General features: G+C 45.6%; 1 protein-coding gene across 4 annotated transcripts in view; it reads left to right on the top strand.

Moving 5' to 3' along the window:
• The window catches only part of LOC142580143 (large ribosomal subunit protein mL53-like), a 56537-nt gene extending 33436 nt beyond the window's left edge, over positions 1-23101 (top strand). For 3 of the 4 annotated variants that reach the window (XM_075690980.1, XM_075690979.1, XM_075690982.1), the window contains 3 exons: positions 15572-15684; positions 19933-20049; positions 22812-23101. In XM_075690980.1, the coding sequence (XP_075547095.1) occupies positions 15572-15684; positions 19933-20049; positions 22812-22912 (331 nt within the window). In that variant the 3' untranslated portion in view covers positions 22913-23101. The remainder of the gene's footprint in view (positions 1-15571; positions 15685-19932; positions 20050-22811) is intronic. The other variant, XM_075690981.1, reaches the window with a different exon arrangement.
• The last annotated feature ends 1194 nt before the right edge of the window (positions 23102-24295 follow it).

Below are 24295 nucleotides of genomic sequence, written 5' to 3'. Positions count from 1 at the left end.
TTTTTAAGGGTCGGGTATAGATGCATGTACTTGTTTATCTTTATTGGGCGACCATGTTTCATCATCATCATCATCAGCAGCAGCCTGGCTACGCCCACTGCAGGGCAAAAGCCTCTCCCATACTTCTCCAACTACCCCGGTCATATGCTAATTGTGGCCATGTTGTCCCTGCAAAATTCTTAATCTCATCCGTCCACCTAACTTCCTGCCAACCCCTGCTATGCTTCCATTCTCTTGGAATCCAGTCCATAACCCTTAATGACGACCGGTTACCTTCCCTCCTCATTACGTGCCCTGCCCATGCTCATTTCTTTTTCTTGATTTCAACTAAGATGTCATTAACTCGCGTTCGTTTCCTCACCCAATCTGCTCTCTTCTTATCCCTTAAGTTAAACCCATCATTCTCCTTTCCATAGCTCATTGCGTCGTCCTCAATTTAAGTAGAACCCCTTTCGTAAGCCTCCAGGTTTCTGCCCCGTAGGTGAGTACTGGTAAGACACAGCTGTTATACACTTTTCTCTTGAGGGATAATGGCAACCTGCTGTTCATGTTCTGAGAATGCCTGCCAAATGCACCCTAATTTCATTTCATTTCATTTCATTTATTTTTCCCTTAAAGGCCCGAAGGCATTACATAAGGGGGGAGCAAAATCAAGGTCAAAGAGAAAGAATAAATTGACAAAAGATAACAATAACAAATAAAGAGTATGTAACAGTTAAATGTTCTTGTCACGCGTATACAATGCAAAGTAAATTTCACGGGAATTAAACACGAGAAAAAAGAATATATAGATGTATATATGAAGCACTCAATTAATACACGAGAAAAATACAATGAAAAAGGCATCACACGGAAAACAAGTAAAAATAAAGATAATCAACGGTTCAGAGTGCCGAATCTAATATGATAGGAACCTTTTGCCCTCACGAAAAATGGTCATTTAGTTTATCCCGGAATGATGTGCGGTTAGTGCATGATGCGATGGTATTTGGCAGGCCATTCCATAGTGCTATCGCGTCCGGAAAAAATGATGACTTTAGAGCTAGGGTGCGACAGTTGATGCGTGCGATGCTATGGTCATGGCTTAGGCGGCTGGACGTCCTGTGCGGGGGTTGCAGCTTTTCGTGTCTTGTGCGTGGGTGATAGTAGAAATGATGAAGAAGACAGAGGCGAGATATAATGCGGCGTGACTCGAGTGATGGGATGGCCAGGGAGTGTTTCAGCGCGGTAATACTGGTTTTTCTTGAATAGCATGATGATATAAATCGGACGGCGCGATTCTGCACGGCTTCAGTCTCGTGATCATTATTTCAGTCTCGTGATCCGGATCCACAGTCACTACCTGCCCTAAGTAGATGTATTCCCTTACCACTTCCAGTGCCTCGCTACCTATCGTAAACTGCTGTTCTCTTCCAAGACTGTTAAACATTAGTTTTCTGTAGATTAATTTTTACACCTACCCTTCTGCTTTGCCTGTCCAGGTCAGTCAGCATGCATTGCAATTGGTCCCCTGAGTTACTAAGCAAGGCAATATCATCAGCGAATCGCTAGTTACTAAGGTATTCTCCATTAACATTTATCCCCATTTGTTCCCAATCTGGCCCTCTGAATACCTCCTGTAAGCACGCTGTGAATAGCATTGGAGATATTGTATCTCCCTGCCTGATGCCGTCCTTTATTGGGAGTTTGTTGCATTTTTTATGGGGGACCAGTGCAGCGGTGGCGTAGAGGTAGAACACCCGCCTCGCGTGCAAGAGGTCCGTGGTTCGAATCCCGGTGCCGCGCAATTTTCCACCGGATTAAAAAAAGGAAAAAAAAAATCCGCGTGTTGATAAAATTGCAGAAACAGGCCTGAAGTGTGTCCTGATCCTGGTGACCAGAACCGGTAATGCACTCCCTCACCAGATTCCTGATTAATAAGAATATAGCTGGTAACATACAGGAATTCTATAGCGTTAACGATAGGCTGGCAGGACTTGTTGTGAAACTCAATAAGAGGTACAAAATTAAGGTTGTACAGGTCTACGCCCCTACATCCAGTCATGATGACCAGGAAGTCGAAAGCTTCTATGAAGATGTGGAATCGGCTATGGGTAAAGTCAAAACAAAATACACTCTACTGATGGGTGACTTCAATGCCAAGGTAGGCAAGAAGCAGGCTGGAGACAAGGCAGTGGGGGAATATGGCATAGGCACTAGGAATAGCAGGGGAGAGGTATTAGTGCTGAGTTTGCAGAACAGAATAATATGCGGATAATGAATACCTTCTTCTGCAAGCGGGATAGCCGAAAGTGGATGTGGAGGAGCCCGAACGGCGAGACTAGAAATGAAATAGACTTAATACTCTGCGCTAACCCTGGCATCGTACAAGATGCGGACGTGCTCGGCAAGGTGCGCTGCAGTGACCATAGGATGGTAAGAACTCGAATTAGCTTAAACTTCAGGAGCGAACAGAAGAAACTGGTACATAAGAAGCCTATCAATGAGTTAACGGTAAGAGGGAAAATAGAGGAATTCCAGATCAAGCTACAGAACAGGTGTTCGGCTTTAACTCAGGAAGAGGACCTTAGTGTTGAAGCAATGAATGACAATCTTGTGGGCATCATTAAGGAGTGTGCAGTAGAAGTCGGTGGTAACTCCGTTAGACAGGATACCAGTAAGCTATCGCAGGAGACGAAAGATCTGATTAAGAAACGCCAATGTATGAAAGCCTCTAACCCTACAGCTAGAATAGAACTGGCAGAACTTTCCAAGTTAATCAACTAGCATAAGACAGCTGACATAAGGAAGTATAATATGTATAGAATTGAACATGCTCTCGGGAACAGAGGAAGCCTAAAAACAGTGAAGAAGAAACTAGGAATAGGCAAGAATCAGATCTATGCGTTAAGAGACAAAGCCGGCAATATCATTACGAATATGGATGAGATCGTTCAAGTGGCTGAGGAGTTCTATAGAGATTTATGCAGTACCAGTGGCACCCCCGACGATAATTGAGAGAATAGTCTAGAGGAATTTGAAATCCCACAAGTAACGCCGGAAGAAGTAAAGAAAGCCTTGGGAGCTATGCAAAGGGGGAAGGCAGCTGGGGAAGATCAGTTAATGGCAGATTTGTTGAAGGATGGTGGGCAGATTGTTCTATAGAAACTGGCCACCCTGTATACGCAATGCCTCATGACTTCGAGCGTACCGGAATCTTGGAAAAATGCTAACATAACCCTAATCCATAAGAAAGGGGACGCCAAAGACTTGAAAAATTATAGACCGATCAGCTTACTGTCCGTAGCTTACAAAGTATTTACTAAGGTATTGCAAATGGAATCAGGAACACCTTGGACTTCCATCAACCAAAGGAACAGGCAGGATTCCGTAAAGGCTACTCAACAATAGACCATATTCACACTATCAATCAGGTAATAGAAAAATGTCCGGAATATAACCAACCTTTATATATAGCTTTCATTGATTACGAGAAAGTGTCTGATTCAGTCGAAACCTCAGCAGTCATGGAGGCATTGCGGAATCGGGGTGTAGACGAGCCGTATGTAAAAATACTGAAAGATATCTATAGCGGCTCCACGGCCACCGTAGTTCTCCATAAAGAAAGCAACAAAATCCCAATTAAGAAAGGCGTCAGGTAGGGAGATACGATGTCTCCAATGGTATTCACAGCGTGTTTACAGGAGGTATTCAGAGACCTGGATTGGGAAGAATTGGGGATAAGAGTTAATGGAGAATACCTTAGTAACTTGCGATTCGCTGATGATATTGCCTTGCTTAGTAACTCACGGGACCAACTGCAATGCATGCTCACTGACCTGGAGAGGCAAAGCCAAAGGGTGGGTCTAAAAATTAATGTGCAGAAAACTAAAGTAATGTTTAACAGTCTCGGAAGAGAACAGCAGTTTACGATAGGTAGTGAGGCACTGGAAGTGGTAAGGGAATGCGCCTACTTAAGACAGGTAGTGACTGCGGATCCGGATCATGAGACTGAAATAATCAGAAGAATAAGAATGGGCTGGGGTGGGTTTGACAGGCATTCTCAGATCATGAACAGCAGGTTGCCATTATCCCTCAAGAGAAAAGTTTATAACAGCTGTGTCTTACCAGTACTCACGTTAGGGGCAGAAACCTGGAGGCTTACGAAAAGGGTTCTACTTAAATTCAGGACGACGCAACGAGCTATGGAAAGAAGAATGATAGGTGTAACGTTAAGGGATAAGAAAAGAGGAGATTGGGTGAGAGAACAAATGCAAGTTAATGGTATCTTAGTTGAAATCAAGAAAATATCTTAGTTGAAATCAAGAAAAGGAAATGAGGCATGGGCAGGACACGTAATGAGGAGGGAAGATAATCGATGGTCATTAAGAGTTACGGAATGGATTCCAAGGGAAGGGAAGCGTAGCAGAGGGTGGCAGAAAGTTAGGTGGGCGGATGAGATTAAGAAGTTTGCAGGGACAACATGGCCACAATTAGTACATGACCGGGGTACGCCTTTGCTCTGCAATGGGCGTAACCAGGTTGATGATGATGATGATGAGGATGATGAAGGTGACTGAATCAAACGCTTTCTCGTAATCAATGAAAGCTATATATAAGGGTTGGTTATATTCCCCACATTTCTCTATCACCTGATTGATAGTATGAGTATGGTCTATTGTTGAGTAGCCTTTACGAAATCCTGCCTGGTCCTTTGGTTGATAGAAGTCTAAGGTGTTCCTGATTCTATTTGCGATTACCTTAGTAAATACTTTGTAGGCAACGGACATTAAGCTGATCGGTCTATAATTTTTCAAGTTTTTGGTGTCCCCTTTCTTATGGATTATGATTATGTTGGCGTTCCTTCCAAGATTCTGGTACGCTCGAAGTCATGAGGCATTGTCTATACAGGTTGGCCAGTTTTTCTAGAACAATTTGCCCACCATCCTTCCACAACTATGCTGTAACCTGATCCTCCCCAGCTACCTTCCCCCTTTGCATAGCTCCCAAGGCGTTCTTTACTTCTTCCGGCATTACTGGTGGGATGTCGAATTCCTCTAGACTATTCCCTCTTTAATTATTTTTGTGGGTGCCACTGGTACTGTATAAATCTCTAAAGAACTCCTCAGCCACTTGAACTATCTTATCCATATTAGTAATGTAATGCCGGCTTTGTCTCTTAACGCATACATCTGATTCTTGCCTATTCCTAGTTTCTTCTTCACTGTTTTTAGGCTTCCTGCGTTCCTGAGAGCATGCCCAATTCTATCCATATTATACTTCCTTATGTCAGCTGTCTTACGCTTGTTGATTAACTTGCAAAGTTCTGCCAGTTCTATTCTAGCTGTAGGGTTAGAGGCTTTCATACATTGGCGTTTCTTAACCAGATCTTTCGTCTCCTGCAATAGACCATGTTTCACTGCCTAACAAATGTTATCGCACACGCAGGACGCGCCTGCATGTATCGGAAGTTTCTGGAAAGTTATCAATGATTGCATCCTCTGTTTGTCACTGAACCTTGTGTAATTTGATTGCATGTATGCGCGACACGAGGGATGTAAATCTTTGTGGAAGATGCCCGAGTTGCAGCAATTACCCTGGAACATTCGACGATTGATGTAGAAAAGCCGTCACGCTTGACCCGCTTTTCAGATTTCCAACGATCACCGACTGTGTTCACTGCTATCGTTGTGCTCTAAGTGTAACTTGTTTTTGAGGGGAAAGGTTCACCCAGTAAAGAGGTAGTTTCGCCATTTACAGTTTTGCTGCTGTGTTCGTCCACAGTCACTACCATGTGACAATATACATCGGCCGAACTGGGCGTTGTATAAGTGACCGCCTCCAAGAGCATGCTCTATCGATCAAGAATGGGACTGGCTTGCATTTGCCGTATCACTGCAAAGTCTGCACGTGTGAACCTTTGTGGTAAAACACATGCATATTACGAAAAAGTAAGGATACGGTTGCACGAGAACTAGCAGAGGCGATGTATATCAGAAAGTTTGGTGACCAGTGTATCAGCATTCCATCATTGTCCCTTCACGGTAATGAGTTTATAGGATATGATTAGCTTTGGTTTATATCTCATGTGACCTCACCTGAGTATGTTCCTGTTCGCGTGCCTCAGGGTATATAAGTGAAGCATCGGCTAAAATAAAAATCACTTGCAAGTGTGCGCCTGTCCGTGCCTTCTATTCTGTTGTCCATCTATTATTTTTGGGCCTAAACCATTTCTAAAGCCATGTACCAACTAGCCCGGCAGCAGACGCTACTAAAAGGCCAACGAGCTTAACTACGATGAAGTCACTGTGCATTTGGAAGATTATTATGCCCCGCATGTCAACGAGATCACTGCAAGCTATGCATTCATCATGCGCGCATAAAATGCCAGTGAGTCTGTTCAGGATTTCATTGCTGAAATTAGATGGCTGGCGGAGAAGTGCAATTTAGGGACATCATTGGAGTGCATGCTAAGAAACCGAATTGTGTGTGGCGTGCACGACGAAGACATTAGGCGCCATTTACTGACACAACAGAAGCTCACCCTGGAATAGGCAGAATGTTTTGCAATTGCGGCACAGAGCGGCTGAGAATGCCAGGATGATGCACTTTACAGAGCAAAGTTCTGTAAATTTTGCACGGCAAAAGAGCCGTATGGGGAATTTTCAGCCAAAGCCGGATATGCGTGGCCTGTGTGGATGGTGTGGTAGTTAAAGACATGCTGACGATGAATGTAAATACCTGCGCACAGTGTGCTACAGGTGTGGCAAACGAGGCCATGTGAGCTGAATGTGCCAGTCAACCATATCTGGCCGCCGACAGCAGAGGTCATACACAGATGGACGGCATCGAGGTTTGTACGCAATGACAGCTGAAGACAGAGCAACCTCGGGTTATAATGGGGCCCTATACACAATAAAGGCTGTTCATCAAGAGGCCAGCATCCGCAAGATTAAACCAATTTACAAAGTCATCAGCTGGAACAACGTCCCTCTAACAATGCTGGTGGACATGGGATCACCTGTAAGCATAATTTCAGTAGATGTGTTTTGAAAGTGCAAAAGGAAGTGGCCGCCATTTTGGAAAACGCAGCTAAAGCTGTCCTGCCTATTGGGCAAACTTCCAGTGCTTCGACAACTAAGCATGACGGCCTTGTGTGATGGGAAAGATATTCCTGACACGGTCATAGTGGTCAACAGCCAAGGACCGTCACTATGTGGCAGAGACGATAAACGCTTTTAACGAGGTCGGTGTGCCCATGCTGACGAACTTGGTCACGAGTGTGCAACCAATCAAGTCCAATAGAGCGAACGCGGAATTAGAAGCACTACTCAGTGAGCACGCTGATGTATTTGCTCAAGATCTTGGAACTTTGCAAGGGACCACCGTGGCATTCCAGTTAAAAGAAAATGCGTGTCCATGGTTTTTCAAGGTCCGTACGGTACCTTATGCTTTGACAGAGAAGATGTTGGAAGCGTTGGACCAGCTAGTTGCAGAAGACGTCCTTATGCCGGTGAAAACAGCAGGGTGGGCAACACTGCTTGTACCCATTTTAAAGAGTGGTGGGTCGCTCAGAATTTGCGCGAATTTTCAGATGACAGTCAATCTGGCCACAGTGACTAACCAGTATCCTTTGCCACGAGTGGATGACATTTTTGCAAAGCTGAACGGCGGGGATGTTTTCACGACATTGGACCTATTCTAGGCCTACCACCAGTTACCACTGGATGAGGATGCCCAGAAGATAGTGATAGTTAACACTCAAAAGGGCCTCTTCTGCTTTAAACGACTACCTTTTGGCATAAGCTCTGCACCAGCCACATTTCAGAGACAGATGGACGGGCTGCTGGGTGATATTCCAGGCATGCAGGTATATCTGGATGATGATATCATCGCCGTAAAGGAGAACGACATGTCACGGCTACGTAAAGTCCTTCAGAGACTGTCGGAGTATGGTCTCCGATTGCATAAGGAAAAATGCAAATTTCGGCAAAGCGAAGTCACATTTCTTGGCCATCATATTGACGCTAACGGACTGCTGCCGAAGGACGAGAACATAAAGACCGTTCTCGAAGCGCCAGAACCCACTTCGGTGAGCGAGCTGAAAGCCTTCTTAGATCTTGTAAATTATTACGGCAAGTTCCTGCTGAATCTAGCCACCTTGCTGGCTCCCCACTACACCCTTCTCGCGAATGGAGCCAAGTGGCAGTGAAAGCAGGAACACAAAGAATGTTGTTGGCAAGTTAAGGAGGCAATGGAGGCTTCCAATTTCCTGGCCCATTTTGATCCTGATAAGCCGTTGCAGCTTGAGTCCGATGCGTCACCAGTTGGAATGGAGCCGTCTTGTCCCACCGCATCAATGGTGTTCCTTTTGGGTTCCTCTCCAGGAAGCTCACAAGGGCAGAATGTAATTACTCGCAGCTGGTATAAGAGGCTCTAGCACTCGTGTTTGGCGTTGCATGGTTTAAGCACTACCTGTACGGACATCAGTTCATCCTAGTGAGGGACCACAAACCTCTGACTGGTTTGTTCAATCCAAGGAAGGCGATACCACCACCGGCGGTCACCAGAATTCAGCATTGGGCCTTGTTCCTCGGCAACTACAGCTATGCGTTGCAGTACCGTAAGGGCAGTGAGCATTCAGATGCCGATGCCTTCAGCTGATTGCCACTGCCGGCTACAGAGCCCCGAAATCGCCATCACGGAGCATAGGAGTACGTTTTGTTTTCCCAAGGCCTGGAAGGAACGACAATATGTGCCTGAGAGGTGAAACAAGTGACCGGTCAAGACACCACTCTTCAACAGGTCAGACAATAGATTTTAAAGGGGTGGCTGCTGTTTCGCCCACAGGATCACGAGGACTACCGGCTGTATTTCAACAGAAGGATGGAACTGGCCGTAAGTGACAGTTTGGTATATTGGGGGCATCGAATTGTTTTACCCTTGGTGGCAAGAAGACGTGCACTAAGCCTGCTACGTGAAACTCATCCCGGTATGCTTTCCATGAAGAACACAGCCAGAACGCTATTTAGGTACCCGGGACTAGACTCGGAGATTGAGTGACTGGTGAGATCATGCTATGTTTGTGTGCAGGCTTCCGTGATGCCACCTGTACAGGTACCGGCGACGTCGCGGGCGACCGCAGAAAAATAGAGCCGTCTGGACAATGATTTTGCAGGTCCATTGGATCGACACATGGTCTTGGTCATTGTAGACTCGGAAACAAAGTGGATTGTAGCGGATCCACTGAAGGTTGCCACGTCGGAAACCACGGTCAGAGCACTAAGCTTGATATTTACACAGTTTGGACTTCCAAAAATGTTCGTGTCTGACAATGGACCACAACTTGCGGGCATTGTCTTCCGCGAGTTCCTGGCACGTAACAAGATACAACTCACAACAGCACCCTGTCACCCACAATCTAATGGGTTAGCCAAAAAAGTGGTGCACACAGTCAAGGAACGACTAAAGAAAAATCTGGGAAAGGACTTGAAAACACGGTTGGATTGTTTTTTGCTCAGGTACCGTCGAACACTCTGGGAGGATGGCAAGTCACCGGCAGAACGTTTGCTAGGTTACCAGATTAGGACGAAAATAGACTGCATCACGCCCAAAGAAAAATCAGCAGATGGCTTGCCAACAGCAAGTACGAGAAAACTTAATACAAGTGAACCAGTCTGGATGCGAAGTCAACCAAGGGAACAGGCTGGCTTCAGAAGGATACTGCACAATAGATCACATCCATGTAATCAATCAGGTAATCGAGAAATCAGCAGAGTACAATCTAACTGTCTACATGGTTTTCATACATTACGAAAAGGCATTTGATTCAGTAGAGATACCAGCAGTTATAGAGGCACTATGTAATCAAGAAGTAGAGGTGACTTACATAAATATCTTGGAAAATATCTACAAAAATTCTACAGCTACCCTAATTCTTCGCAGGAAAAGTAGGAAGATACCTACTACACAATCTCTCCAATGTTATTCACTGCATGCTAGGAAGAAGTATTCAAGCTATTAAGTTGGGACGGCTTAGGGTTAAGGATCAACGGCGAATATTTCGGCAACCTTCGGTTTGCAGATGACATTGACCTATTCAGCAACACTGGCGATGAGTTACAAAAAATGGTTGAGGACCTTTGCAGAGAGAGTGTGAGAGTGGGGTTGAAGATTAATATGCAGAGAACAAAGATAATGATCAATAGCCTGGCAAGGGAGCAAGAGTTCAGGATCGCTAGTCAGCCTCTAGAGTATGCGAAGGAATGCATTTACCTAGGACAATTACTCACAGGGGACTCTTATCATGAGAAAGAAATTTACAGAACAATAAAATTGGGTTGGAGCGCATACGGCAAACATACTCAGACCCTTATGGGAAGCTTGCCATTATCACGAAAAAGAAAGGTGTACAGTCAATTCATTCTACCAGTGCTTACATATGGGGCAGAAACTTGAAAACTGACAAAGAAGCTCGAAAACAAGTTAAGAACTGCACAAAGAGCGATGGAACGAAGAATGGGAGGAATAATGTTAAGAGACGGAAAGAACGGTGGGGATCAGAGAGCAAACGGGCATAGCCAATATTCTAATCTACATTAAGGGGAAGAAATTGAGCTGGGCAGGTCATGTAATGCGTTGGTAATACGCAGTCGAGGATGGCAAAAGACTAGGTGGGGTGATGAAATTAATAAATTGGCAGGCACATGTTGGAATTGGTTGGCGTAGTGTGGGTAATTGGAGATCGGAGGGAGACGCCTTCATCGTGCATTGGGCCTAAAATAGGTTTATGATGTTGATGATGGGGGTACAGCTGCTAGGTGCTGTTCTTCTTTCTTGTTACTTCTGGCCACCAGCGCTCCCTGTCACTGCCTGAATATATTTACTTGAAGAAGGCCACAATGTGTGTTGCCCGCTACTATATGTGTTGTAAAGTGAAGCTTTCTTTGCAAACCCTCCCAAACTTTGCTGAGCATGGCTGCTGCCAAATAGCTAACACAGTGGTTTGTAAAACTAATCATGTGTGTAGTCTCGTGTACTGCCCCTACATATGTGTCTGTGGCCCACTCTGTTCTCTACGGAAGGGGAAAAAAAAATATATATATATATATGTATGTATATCCCCACTGCAACAAGTACGCACCTCCAAGTGCATGATTAAAGCAAAGAGTTCTATGCCTAATTCACTGGTGTTTGGCATGTCTGCTCTGTTCGTTTCATGCCAAGAAAAGTGACTGTAGACCACAGTAAAGTGGTTTGCCAGTGTCATAGCATAGTGAGCCGATTCCAGACAGTTGTGGGGGTCGCATGGAGGGAGTCTTGTCAGGCCGGTGCATAGTTGCCGTGCTGCAAAACACTGCATGCAGAATATGAACAATCACAAAGCATTTCATTAACTGCTACATAAAAGCTTCACTTCGCAAAAGTTTCCATATGTGCATTGGATCTTCATAACTTCTTAATGCCCTAGTATTCTTGGGGTACTTTACGCACTTTACGGGGGCTATGTATATGTTTCTATGTGTCTACCGTATTTACACGATTGTAAGTCGACTCGAATGTAAGTTGCGCCCCCTTTCGCGTGTGACAGGAAAAAAAAAAAAAATAAGAGCATACCCGAGGGCGCATTTGATAACGAAAATTTATTAGTAGCTGACATGGTCACTGGACTACTCGTCTTCACTTGTGCCATTGTCCTCACTAGTGCTGCCATCGTCATCGCTGCTATGGTCCCACAGCGCATCATCGTCCAGCGAAATTCCACATTTGGCAAACGACAGCACTACGACATCTTGTCGAACAGCAGCCCACGCCAAATGCACCCAACCACATGTAGCCGTCAGGGAGGCTTTTTTGACAGATCCAGTTGGCGTAAGTTCGCGGTCTTCTGCCACCAGCCACTCGTACTCATGGCGGAGCAGGTCCTTAAAAGGTGAAGATCCAAGCTTGTTTCATGACCACGTCGCACTTCACTGGCAGGGACCAATCACGCATTTCAGCGACGTTCACCGCAAGCTTGGCCTACAGCTACGAAAAGTGTCCAGACTTCGGCCCGTGGGAAATTCTTCTCTCGCCGCCACAGGTGAAAATTTTGCTTCGCTGCAGTTGCCACTCCCGCACCACCCGTTCAGAAACATTGAACTTGCAGCCCGCTGCATAGTGATTTGTTTCTTCGACGTAAACGATGGCAGCCCTCTTGAACGCTGCTGTAAATGAGCGTCGAATGTTTAGTGGGCCTGGAAGCACTCTTAGACTAAGGAAGCATAATAGTAGCATGTAGCCGGCAGTCAAATCGAATAATCAAATCGAATCGAATAAGTCAAATTGAATACGGGTAAAAAGAAGCATGTGAGCGGTGTCTGCTCTTCCATGAACTATTGATACTGCCCGCAAGCGCCGCCTTTCTGAGGGTGCCACCGCGAATGGAACAGCAGCACTTCCATCAACCACTGACCCCCCCCCCCCCTCCCAGTGTTGTTACAGTGTTGTGTACACTGTAAAACTCAAAAATATTTCAAAACCCTTCCGAAAAGCGAACAAACACACAGGATAGCGAAAAGCTACGGGTAGGGCCATAGAGCAAACATAAAATTGTAACTACATTGTAGCTCCCCTGATATCTTGTTGGTCTCGCTTTTTTGGCAGTGCCATGTTTTGATTTTGATTGTAAGTCGACCCCCCACTTGAGATTTTCAAATTAAAAAGATAGGTCGACTTACACTTGTGTAAGTACGGTATGTATGTTTGTTTGTATCTATCCATTTTCCTGTCTAATGGGTCACTGGGTAGTTCGTGGTCGAATGGGCAGCGCATTGGGCTGCAGTGCACAGGTAACAGAGTTTGAAACCAACCATCGGACCAACATCGGTCACTGAGCATGTGGCAGTTTGTACATACATGCCGCTCTTCAACGAACCTCTTTCATGCCAACACGGGTCACTATATACGTGGGAACCGGTAGGTACTGCTGTTTGAAGAGACTCTTTGACACTGACTTGGGTCACTGTGTATGCACCACTGTGCTAGACTCCAAGAACCTCTCTGAGGCCAACTTGGGTCTCTGGGTATGTGCCAGTAGGTGTGTGCCGCTCTTCAATAAACGTCTCTGACGCCAACGTGGGTAACTAGGCACGTGCCAATGGGAATGTGCCTCTCTTCAATGGCAATAAAAATTCCTTAAATTTCTTCATTGCCGAGTGGAATTGGGAGCCCATCTCACAAGGGTTCCTCAAGGATAGCAACCTGACAAATTAGCAGGCTGTGCCACAAACGCATTGGGTAAGTGCCTATGTGTCGCTCTTCAATGAACCTCTCGCCAACTTGGGTCACTGAGTATGTGCCACTGAGTGCGCGACAAGCGAGAGAACAATTTTCAACGTTTGCAGGCACCGGCACACCATTCTTGTCTTGGAGTCTACACGCGGACTTGAAGGAAACACGACAGAGAAGCCCAGCTGCTGCATGCCACTAGCGTTCGCACGCACCACTGCGCCATGCATTTGGAGACCATGTGCAGGCTTCGTAGCGGCAGCGCTAGATGCCACCAATTGTTTTTAGGGAAGGGTGAAAGAGGAGTCGTGCTGCAGTACACACCTTATATATAACCCGTTTCAATGGTGGCACTACAATGTGTTGCTATATTGGCTCAATGCTAATGCATTACCGTTGACAGTCATTGTGAGGTGATGGGTTCTGGTGAAATTTTTCTAGCTAACACATGATTTACGGTGCATATGCAGAGTTAACACTATGCATGAGCTCTTATCCGTGTTAATGCACACTGTGTTTGCTGCCATTCGTAGAGGGTGCTGAAATTCCACACTAGTGTTCAGTGATGTGTGAAGTGACGCAGGGCTCCAAGATGTTTTTCTTTTCTTTATTTAGTAATGCCACCTGAAGGGGCCCCTGAACCACCCCTCAGGATTGGTCTGTGGGTACCATATGCTGCTGCGAACATTTCAGCTAAGCTTTGCAGTCGTACGTGGTGCGTGGAGCTCGCAAGCGGATTGCGAAGTCACCTTTCTCTCAAATACGCTCTTTTCATCAGAAGGCCCTGTCCTCACTGTCTTCTGGACGGTTTATCTCTTCATCCCCTTAGACAGTTGCCATCGGCTGATAGCTGACATCAAGCTGCGGGCGGCTACATGATGTAGATATCGTGGCCGTCATGGAGTGCCGCCACGAGTCCACTGGCTAAGTGCACAGCGGCTTTCTGAGGACAACCGTGTTTGGCTTATGTTTAGCCCGTTGTAGACACCAAAGGCGGAAGTGATGGCGTCTCCAAAATGAAATTTGAACTGGGCGCCACGGTGACATTAAGAAGGCGGAGCATTGTGGGCACGCTTCACTGGGCCGTAACCTTTGCAGTGCAAGGCATTGAAGAAGGAACAGGAGCACAGTGGAGGCCGTGTTTGACTGCCAATAATTCCGCTTCTACTGAATGCATGGAAGTACTTTTTGCGGCAAAGTATTTCTGAAATAGCCTATTTTCACTTCAAATGCCTTCACTTCGATAAAAAGTGGTTCGGAGCCCCTATAAGTTGTTTCCCACTCGTTTTTGACTCGACTGGCTTCATTGCTGTTCTGCTTTAGGTAATCTATGAAAATTTATTTTTGCCATTTGTGTTATAATTGTCATTTTGTTGCCTTTGCCACTATATTTTTTCATGTGCCAACCTTGTTTAGCCTAACGGTGACCTAAATGTTGCAGATGAGTATAGCCCCCTGCTTGAAGTAATACTTAATACCACTTTATTTTCAACACTATTACAGAAAACAAGCTTGCCAAAGCCTTGTGGGGCCACTGAAGGGCAGTACATGTATACCTGTTTGAGAAAGCATGAGAGTAGGGTTGAAGATTAATATGCTCAAGAAAAAGGTAATGTTCAATAGCCTGGCTAGGGAAAGAGAATTCATGATCGCCAGTCAGCCTCTAAAGTCTGTGTGGGGGTACGGTTATTCAGTTCAATTACTCACAGGGGACCCTGATCACGAGAAGGAAATTTACAGACGAATAAAAACAGGTTTGAGTGCATACAGCAGGCATTACCAAATCCTTACCACTGTCATCGAAAGGAGAAGTGTACAATCATTGCATTCTACCGGTGCTAACATAAGGGCCTGAAACGTGTACATTAATAAAGAAGCTCAAGAACGAGTTAAAGACCATGGAGAAAGTGATGGAATGAAAAATGTTAAGTGTAATGTTAAGAGACAGGAAGAGAGCAGTGTGAATTTGAGAGGAAACGGGGACAGCCGATAATCTAATTGACAATCAAAGAAAGAAATGAAGCTGGGGAGGCCATGTAATACGTAGGACAGGTAGCCGGTGGACCATTAGAGCTACAGAACGAATGCCAAAGAAAGGAAGTGCAATTGAGGATCACAGAAAATTGGGTGGGGAATGAAATTATGAAATTTGCATCACAAGTTGAAATTGGATAGCGCAAGACGAGGGTAATTGAAGATGGCTGGCAGAGGTGGTCTTTCTGCAGTGGTCATAAAAATAGGCTGACGGTGATGCCTGTCTGGCAGCAAAGCAAGTAGTGTATCTATGAAAATGTTGTCTTAAGGAAAAGTACTTTCTGTGCAGGGACTTCCTATTCCACGTGAGTACATCACGAGTGCGGTTGACCAACCCTGAGTGTGCCGTCAAGACGGAAGTGTTGTGCGACCGATCAGAACCTACCATTGAGATTGCACTCTGTAAGTAGGCACCTTGCTGCTGCCAAGCTCAGGGATCTTTGTTGCTCTAGTGATTGGTCTGTGTACTTGCAGGCCACTTTTGATGGCAGTGTAGATACATGTGCAGAGCTTCAGTGAATGTTGTTGTAGCCAAAGTTATCCAGAATACCAAGGAGTAATAAGCGAATAACAAAAACATTCTCGCAAGGGATTGTGAGGTGTGGGGTCTTTTGCAGCGACTTCTGGTTTGATACAGCACGCTGCTGTCTGTGCTGTCGCTTTTTCTGTGTTTCGTCGGTACTTGCAGTTGCTTTTTCTCGAAATTTTGTGGATTAACATCATGGAGTGCTGTGCAGCTTAGCTGAATAACCAATGTAGTCACTGCTAGTATATGAGTTAGTATATGCCTGCCTACTACTATATGCAGTGCTTGCATGCCTGTGCCAAATTTTGCCTAACAAGATTTCCTGTGCCATCTCCATAAAAAACACAATTTTGTGCTTAAGTGGACCAAACATAGCGACTGTGCAATACGTCTCTACCTGCAGTGGGCTGCAGACATGCATAGCATGCACCGTCTCATGTTGTCCCTTTCTTCAAGTCTCTTGTATTCTTTGTGGTAACTTTCCAAATCATGCATCACCAGCAGGCCTACACCCACACTCTGCTATGTTGCATGACTGAAGCAGCTTAATAAATAAAACTTTGCGTTATCTTGTTGCCGACTGATAATTCAGGCTGGACATGAACTGCCTAAAAGTCCAAATAATCAGGAGTCTGAAACATCCAAATTTACCAAAACACAAGTGACTATTTCACGAGTGGTTAAAAAAATTTGCTGCATTCTCGGATGACTACTTTTGGAATACGATCACGTTTGGGGAATTTCGCCTCACTAGAGAGTTTTAGCAGTGTCATATTACAGTACGGTAAGTGTGCTATATGGTACGGTATTACTGTTCCGTACTAACCTACGACGATGACCGAAGATGTTTTAGCTATATATGCGGCTCGATGCATAGGGTAACATTATAATGATGATAGTGGCTAACATTCAGGCCTTATAGAATACAATAATTATGTGCTGAGCTCAAAATATTCATTTTGGCAAATACTAGAAAATAGACATTATTCTTTATGGAAATCTTGGATTACGGCAAGTGTAGACGCCAGTCACAAGGCCGGTAGCGACATTATGTGACACTGTCCTACAATGCGTAAAACATTCCTTTTTTACATAAGTGCTTTTGTCTAAGAAATATATAAAAAAAGAACTGTTTGTTGTAAATTCCACCACTGCCGACACTTTACACCAGCACATAAGTAGAATATAGGTCTCTCTGCTTCCCCTACAAGTAAACTCTGCGTTACTAGATGACACCACCAACCCGAAGTTTTTTGCCGTGTTTTCTGTTTTTTTTTATTATTTTAGCTTTTTTTAATATTCTTTTTTTTTTCTCATTCTGTTACCAATGGTACCACAAGTTCAGTTCAGCTCAAGTTTACCTTCCATAGAAGGACTGTCGTACTTGCTGCCACTTCGTCACGTCTCAGAAGGTGAATTAAAGTTAACTTGTGCCTTGGCCCTATCACGGTGAAAAAAAGCATGCGAGATGCACACATGCATGGTGTGGACTCTGTGGCCGATGCCAGTTTCTCACTATTTTTTGGCTTGGTGCGGCTCAGCTCATAAAACACGATGCGAGACAAGCCTGAACGACTCCTTACCATCTAGTATGCCGTACAAAAAGTCTTTCCGTAAAGTGTGCGCATGCGCAGTGCTCAGCCAGCAGAGTATTGCTGCACTTATCGTTCGGTAACTTCGCACTGCCAAAACTCTCTCAGACGCATTTGCATTTGCGAACGACAGCATTGGCACTGTGCTACAATGGATATTGTCCATTGACGTGTCTGGTGCTAGTCACGTGAAATGTAGTAAAAGTATTCTAAAAGGGATTGTTCAAAAATAAAGCTAAAGTTTGTCAACGCGTTTCTGCACACACGTACGTTTGCCTATGATCTGGTCAGTCCATGTCTACTCAGTCCGTCAATCTCTACCATTGTCATGCTGTTGCCACAGATAGATGAAAATACAATCAATGCATGCACCGACTCTTCAGCCACATAACAGGATTTCGATGTTGTGGCGATGCCTTTTCAGCTGGCCATGAACGGACGATAAGGGTGGCACATCGAATCGAGTGGAATGCATTGCTACGAAATTGCGTTCCAGAAGTTGACCACGCTATCGTAGCTGAATGATGACTGGCTTTTTTTAGAAACAGTCATTGACCTTGCAGACATCGAGGGTAGAGTCACCGTCGTTTAAACAATGTTAAGTCGCCGGGACCTTGTTGCTATTAACACATGAGTGAACAAATGCCAGATGCACAGAACCAACACCGCGGGACTCACAAATGCTTTGCCAGGGTTTGCTTGCCCTACAGTTTGGGGTGCAGTCTGTGCTGGATTAACTAGGCTTTGCTAGCTTCAATTTTGAGGAGGTGTCGTCAACATGGCTGATGACCATGCCATGGCAATGCCAGCAGCGTATCACAGCCAAAATATCGCCATTTTTACTCAACTTGGTGGTCAAATTGGCACGTAGTTATGCAGACGGTTCAGAATGATTAAACGGCATGCCTTAAGGTGTCCGAAATTTCGATCATGCTTATACATTGAAGGAGTACCGACACAAAATTTTGAAGTCGAGTTAACTTGTGAGATCAATTTATGTGGACACACACACACATCGTCTGCAAATATAAACGGCAAATATAGCTTAGAACATATTTAAATTAACTTTAAAGTATGTGCGCGCAGCCAGCCGCAGAAGGCAGCACCTTGCAACATCGACATCAATGGACAGGGCCTGTAAACAACTGAGGAAACACTTCGCCACGATAGAGTGTACAACTGTTGAGTGGCGCAACCGCGCCTGGCATGTTTTACGGCGACTGTAGCGGCGGCGCTGCAGTTGTTCACTACTGAAGGCACGCCGCACGCAGGAAATGCTATACGCATGGAGGAAAGAAAAAACTAAGAGGGAGCGTCATGTTACAATCTTGAAGCCTAGTCATAAAAAATTTTGAGGAATGGGATGATGGGAAATAGGCCCCCACGTGATAGGCAAGCGGTAGATTTAGTCGGCTCGCTTTGGTTGGTTCTGCTGAGGGGGTTTCGGAATTTGTGCACATGGTAGACATGGCAATCCCACGCCAAGGCTAGTGAAGGAATTCAAGTGTGTGAGGCAGTGGAGTCTGTGCTATGTCAGTCGCACCAAACCACCATGTGGCTAGCCGTTCAAGCAGCAGCCAAGGCTGTAGCAAATGGAAGCGTCGTGTGATTGGCATTGGGCTCAACAAACCGGGAGGACCACCTCAAGGACAACTGGTTGCACTTCAGGGCGGTTTCAGGGAAACGAGGAAACCTTTAATCTTGCAAATGTGTGAAGGCAACCAAGCCGCCCTTCCTATGGCAATTCATCATGTTTGGGGGCATTTTTTGGGAAACAATGTTTTTTGCCCCTGCAAACATGGAGAGGCAATCAAGCAAGCATCCAAGGTCCACAGCAACTGCTTTCCCGTGTGAAAAAAATTCATCTCATCTTTCGCCCAATGAGAGATTGGCAAGGCATATGGCAAGGCACCTGAGCATATTTAAGGCCGTGCCGGCCCATAGGTAAGGCAGACAGTCCCAGTAGATGCTGCCGTTCTGCTCGTGCAGTCTACCTCTCAACAGACTGGCGAGAACTCAATAGGCGTGCGTGTTTCCGCAGCGTAACGATGTTGCACTACACTATCTTACAAAATAGTGCACGTAAATCTCAAGAAAAGGCGATGATTTCGGAGTGCAGGCTAATGCTATTTATTTATTTCACAATGAAAGACACACGGCAGGACCTTTTACTTATGAACAACGCGACAAATAACTATCCCTCATAACATCTCATCTCATCCTGTATAGGTGCAAGACAGCAGAACAAAAATTAGCACGATAATACGCACCACAGTTTATGGTACACAACAGCTGATTTGACGAAACAGTAGACCAAGCTGCATCGGGCATACCCTGGACAGGTTTTGAGGTGATAGTGCTGACAAACGGCAGTGGTAAGCGCAAGTGGTGCTTTGAACATTATGTTGCCGTGGGTCTGGCTCCTGAGTCTTTCTCCATGTTTCAAGGCACTGCATTTGAAATGAACGACGCATGCAATACCAGAAACCCACATGTTATACTTCCTACGTGCCTTTGTACCTTTGACTTCAGGCTGGGTTACCACGTACCAAACAATCACGAATGGTCCAGCAACCATGTGGGCCTATTCCTACCCAAAAGGCACCGTGTACAAGCCCCTGGACAGCGGGAGGGGCGGCTTCAGAGAAGGTTTGCTTGCTGAGGCTAGCAGAATCATGTGACGCTCCCTCCTAGATTTCTTTCCTTCCTGCATGGCTATGCACTTCTGACGCTTCCTGGCGCTCTGTTTGATGCAGCTTACTTTGTGCCTGTCATTCATGTCTAGTACATGTTTTCGTAATGCTTGATGACTGAAACGTCAAAGCATAGAATGCCTACTCCATAAACGCCCTTGAGAGATAGGGCAAATCATTTCTTGGCTTGAAGTCAGGACGATTGCTGGAAAATATGAAAAATACAGAAAAAAAAAAAACTGACTGATCGGTACAGTGGAGCTTAATAATCTTGGCATCATTATCCGTGTCATCTGAAGTTAGCGGTACCTCAAATAGCTGTCGTGCTGTGAACATTATCTTGTCAGAAGAATGTTGGTAAATGGTGTTTTCCTTATACAGGCAATGCACTGTTTAAAAATGACTTGTTTTCGATGTTATGAGGGGCTCAACAACCTTAGAATTTTGAGTGTAGTGTACGAGCATTGCACTGTGTACAAAGAATGATCTTGTTTATTCATAAAAACAATTTATTATAGAAAGCTTTGTCATAAGCAAGCATCCACTTGCTTGGGCTGGAACTTCACTAACAGAATACAGCGGGAAGACAGTGCAAGCTGTTGGAAGAAAAAGTAAACCACTTTCAGTGGCTTTGGAATCCATGACTTTGCTTGGAGAGACGGGCTACACACCTGCATTCTTTAGTATGCTCACGAGAACCACTCGTGCACTTCGTGCCTCAGTGGTGTCAGAGGTGATCGCCTTGACCTTCAGGCACCTTCTGCTCGGTTCAGGGGCAGAGATGAACACAGGCCCTACGGAGGTCACATAATCGAAGCACAGTAACCAAATGCTGTAGCGCTGCTCAAAGTGAAGCTTACAAACTGCACTGTTGCGCCACCATATGCTCTTGTTATTTTGATTGCCTAATGTCCTACCAATGTTAAAAAAAGAAAAGGGAAAAACAAAACCCACAATGAATTCCCATAACCAAAGTTTCGGAACCCCTTTTGTGAACTTTGTTTCTGTGTGCCTCCGTTTTGTCATTTCCCTACTCCCAACAATCTTCCTGTCGCCTCTTACTAATCTCTGTTGTGGACATGTTTACTTTCCTCCTGCTCTTGCTGAACCCAACGGCTTCAAGGAGGCCAGTGATTCTTAAATCGACCGCTGGGCAGATATTTTGACATTATAATACATGTTCCTTCACCACAACAGGCACATGCTTCCTCTTCCTTCTTATATCTCGCTTTATAAGTGCATGTTCTAAGGCATCCTGATCTCACTTCGAAAAGTAATGAAAATCCCCTCCATCCATGCTCTTTTGAAAACATGTATGGAGGGGCTTAGTTCAAACAAGTGCCGCATCGATCGGACCGCTGCAGCCAATGACAGCGCTGATAGCGTGGCACATAGCAAACCCGGCGGGGTGGGGCTGGCAAGCAAGCCTCGCTACTCCGATTGTCCCGGTGCTTTTTTTCTCTCCCTGGTCGAGACGCTGGCCACTTGTGCCGCTGACGGCGGCACAAAAATTCGCTACAATTTGTTTCTGACATGAAATAACTCGTAAAGTGACCTCGAAAGTCTGCATGTTAGAAAACATTGCACGAAATAGTAAAATCATTGGCATGATTTCGACTTGCAAGTGGTCAGCAATTGCCCATGTGAAGTGGCTTCCCTGGCTAGCGTGTTTTGTCATCGCTGCCAACGGCGCCAGTAAAACTAATTGCACTGTCACTTATGAGTGACATAAATGTGCAGACGATGATAGTGTCGACGAATACAGACGTTTTATTATGAGCTGCGGACTGAACGCAAGGTCCGCCGGCCCCGGATCCAAAGGCCAGTCCTATTCGCAAGTTCCATAGACTGTCATGCCACTCCGCCACCATCAGTGAAGAGTATCGGAGTAACCGGCGGCGGCGCGACGGTAGCACATTTGCTTGCTTTCTTTGTGGCGGCCAGTAGGCTTGATTACCTGTTTTTGTGCAAGATGAAATTCAAAAGCAATCACACGTGCTACGTGCCACGATGCACCAATAGAGCTGTGTAAAGTGAACATCGACCTTGGTTATTGTTTGGGGTAAACTACAAACCACAAACGATGTAAATAGGTCTAGATAGATGGCAACCTCATGTTACAGTCGGTGAACTTGCCCCTGCTGTTGTCAGAGTGTTAAAGTAAGGTTTGAGTATTGGGACGATCGGAGTGGCGAGGCCGGGTTTGCTATGTGCCACGCTATCAGCGCTGTCATTGGCTGCAGCAGTCCGATCGAGAGTGTTAAGACTGATAGGGCTCGCACGATTTGCACCCTGCGACCCTTCTCATTTTCATTGCACTGGCAGCCAAAGCGGACAAAAATAGGAATAAACTAAAGATCGCCCGGGCAGCAATCTGAGATACATGACCTCGCCAGGTTCCTTGCATTGTAGCCCATGTAGGCCTGTGTGCTCGCCTGATTGCCTCTAGTCATTCCTTGACCCTTCTCAGTTGAAACTAAATTCCCAGAAAACGACTCGCTGTACTTCTCGCTTTTTTTCTTTCGTAAACTTGTGTCCATCATAGATCCACTTATAACCATTCAATAGTTTCGACATGCAATGTGGTGCCAAAAGGCGTGGGTGGGTGTGGGAAAGCCTGAATAAAAGTAATTTTGACACTGCCCTGTTGCGAGCTTTTGTAGCAAGGGTGGCAAGGCAAGGTGCATGAACGACGCTTTAGCAATCGAATGCCCGCAGTGGACGGTCGTCAAGCTGTGGTTCGGTGCAACCACCTGAGCTGCCTGGAAGTGCTGCAAGCGGTGGGCCGTCTGGCAGGCCATGGTCAAGGCGGACAGTGACAAGTTGACGCCCCAGGCGGAACTGTTCCTGCGTGCGTACAGCCAGGTGCCCGCTTTCCGGGACCTCTTTGACGAGGAGACCTTCTACATATTCGCCACCTGCTTCGTGCTCGCCACCTGCCTCGTCGCCTTTCTCCTATCGCGCTTTGTCACCCTGCACCCCGTCGAATAATAAAATATGTGGCTCAACGTCGGTGTCTTTTCTCTCTAGGATTTGTAGCTTTTGGACGTTGCTTGTAGTCCCTTTCATGTCCGAAAACATCTGTTAAGTGTTTGATGCGCCAAAAGGCACACAGTGGGCGCAGAGGTCTTTGACGAGCATTTTAAAAAGAACAACAACCTGCTGCGGCAACTTGCTATTAAAGTTCTTTGTGAACACCGAAGACCTACCTGACCGTGACTGCTGTCTTGAAGAATATAACGGTGCAAAGTCTTCGCACCTGTCTTTTATTAGCCAAAGTAGGGTACTTACAGGTAATTGCAAATATACGTACTATGCTACGTACCTTACACTATTTTTTCACAGTCTCCACTCCAGTTCAGACATTTTTCTCATCGCAGCACTAAATTTGAGAGGCCCTTGTCGTAGGTCAGCAATGCACACAGCCTCCCTGGATGCTCATTGTCATGCAAGTCTTCAGGGCCTTTTTGCAAACTCGCAACACCACCACAACGCTTCTCAAAGTGAGACACTTTTCCCCCTACGTGGGCTGCATTTCCCTATGGATTTCAATGAGCGTTCATCCTCTACTCCATAGAAAATTAATCACACTTTGCTGCTCGTATGCAGTGGACATGTGATGCACAACCAGCATCTTCAACAACTGTCGGCAGCACCGTGCCGTGCAGCTACCGGCAGATAAGGCCGAACCGGTTCAAGAAAGGTTCACTGCTGGGAATGGAGATGTTGACTTTGCATTTACAGCTGTAACTTGGCTGAAAAAAAAAAAAAATAAATGGGCAAGGACTCTGATTCGCCCTCCTAAATAGAGTTTCCTTTTTCTTTTTAGCTGTACCTAAAAAATATATATACGAGGGCGAATCAGAGTCCTTGCCCACTCCATGATCAAGGTACTCATGCAGGAGCTTACAAAGGCATACAGAGCTATTCACAGAGCGTACAGAACATTCACAGATGCCTACACATGATCGACCCAGAGGGTAAATTCTGTTTGCCCTTGAACGTTACGCGGAGCAAAACATCATTGCTACACAAGATTCAGATGGGCGTTGCTTTCACCCGTCGCTACACGCACCTCATCGGCCAATCAAACAGCCCTGATTGTGAACACTGCCAGGTGCCTGAAACACTGGAACACGTACTGTGCGATTTCCCAGCATATATGCTGGAGCGAAGGAATATCCTAGCCAGCGTTGGCAGGC

This window comes from Dermacentor variabilis, chromosome 4 (genome assembly GCF_050947875.1).
Source record: "Dermacentor variabilis isolate Ectoservices chromosome 4, ASM5094787v1, whole genome shotgun sequence".
In the NCBI taxonomy this organism is placed as follows: domain Eukaryota; kingdom Metazoa; phylum Arthropoda; class Arachnida; order Ixodida; family Ixodidae; genus Dermacentor; species Dermacentor variabilis.
Note: the sequence above shows the minus strand (reverse complement) of the source record. Positions and strands in the feature narration are given on the sequence as shown.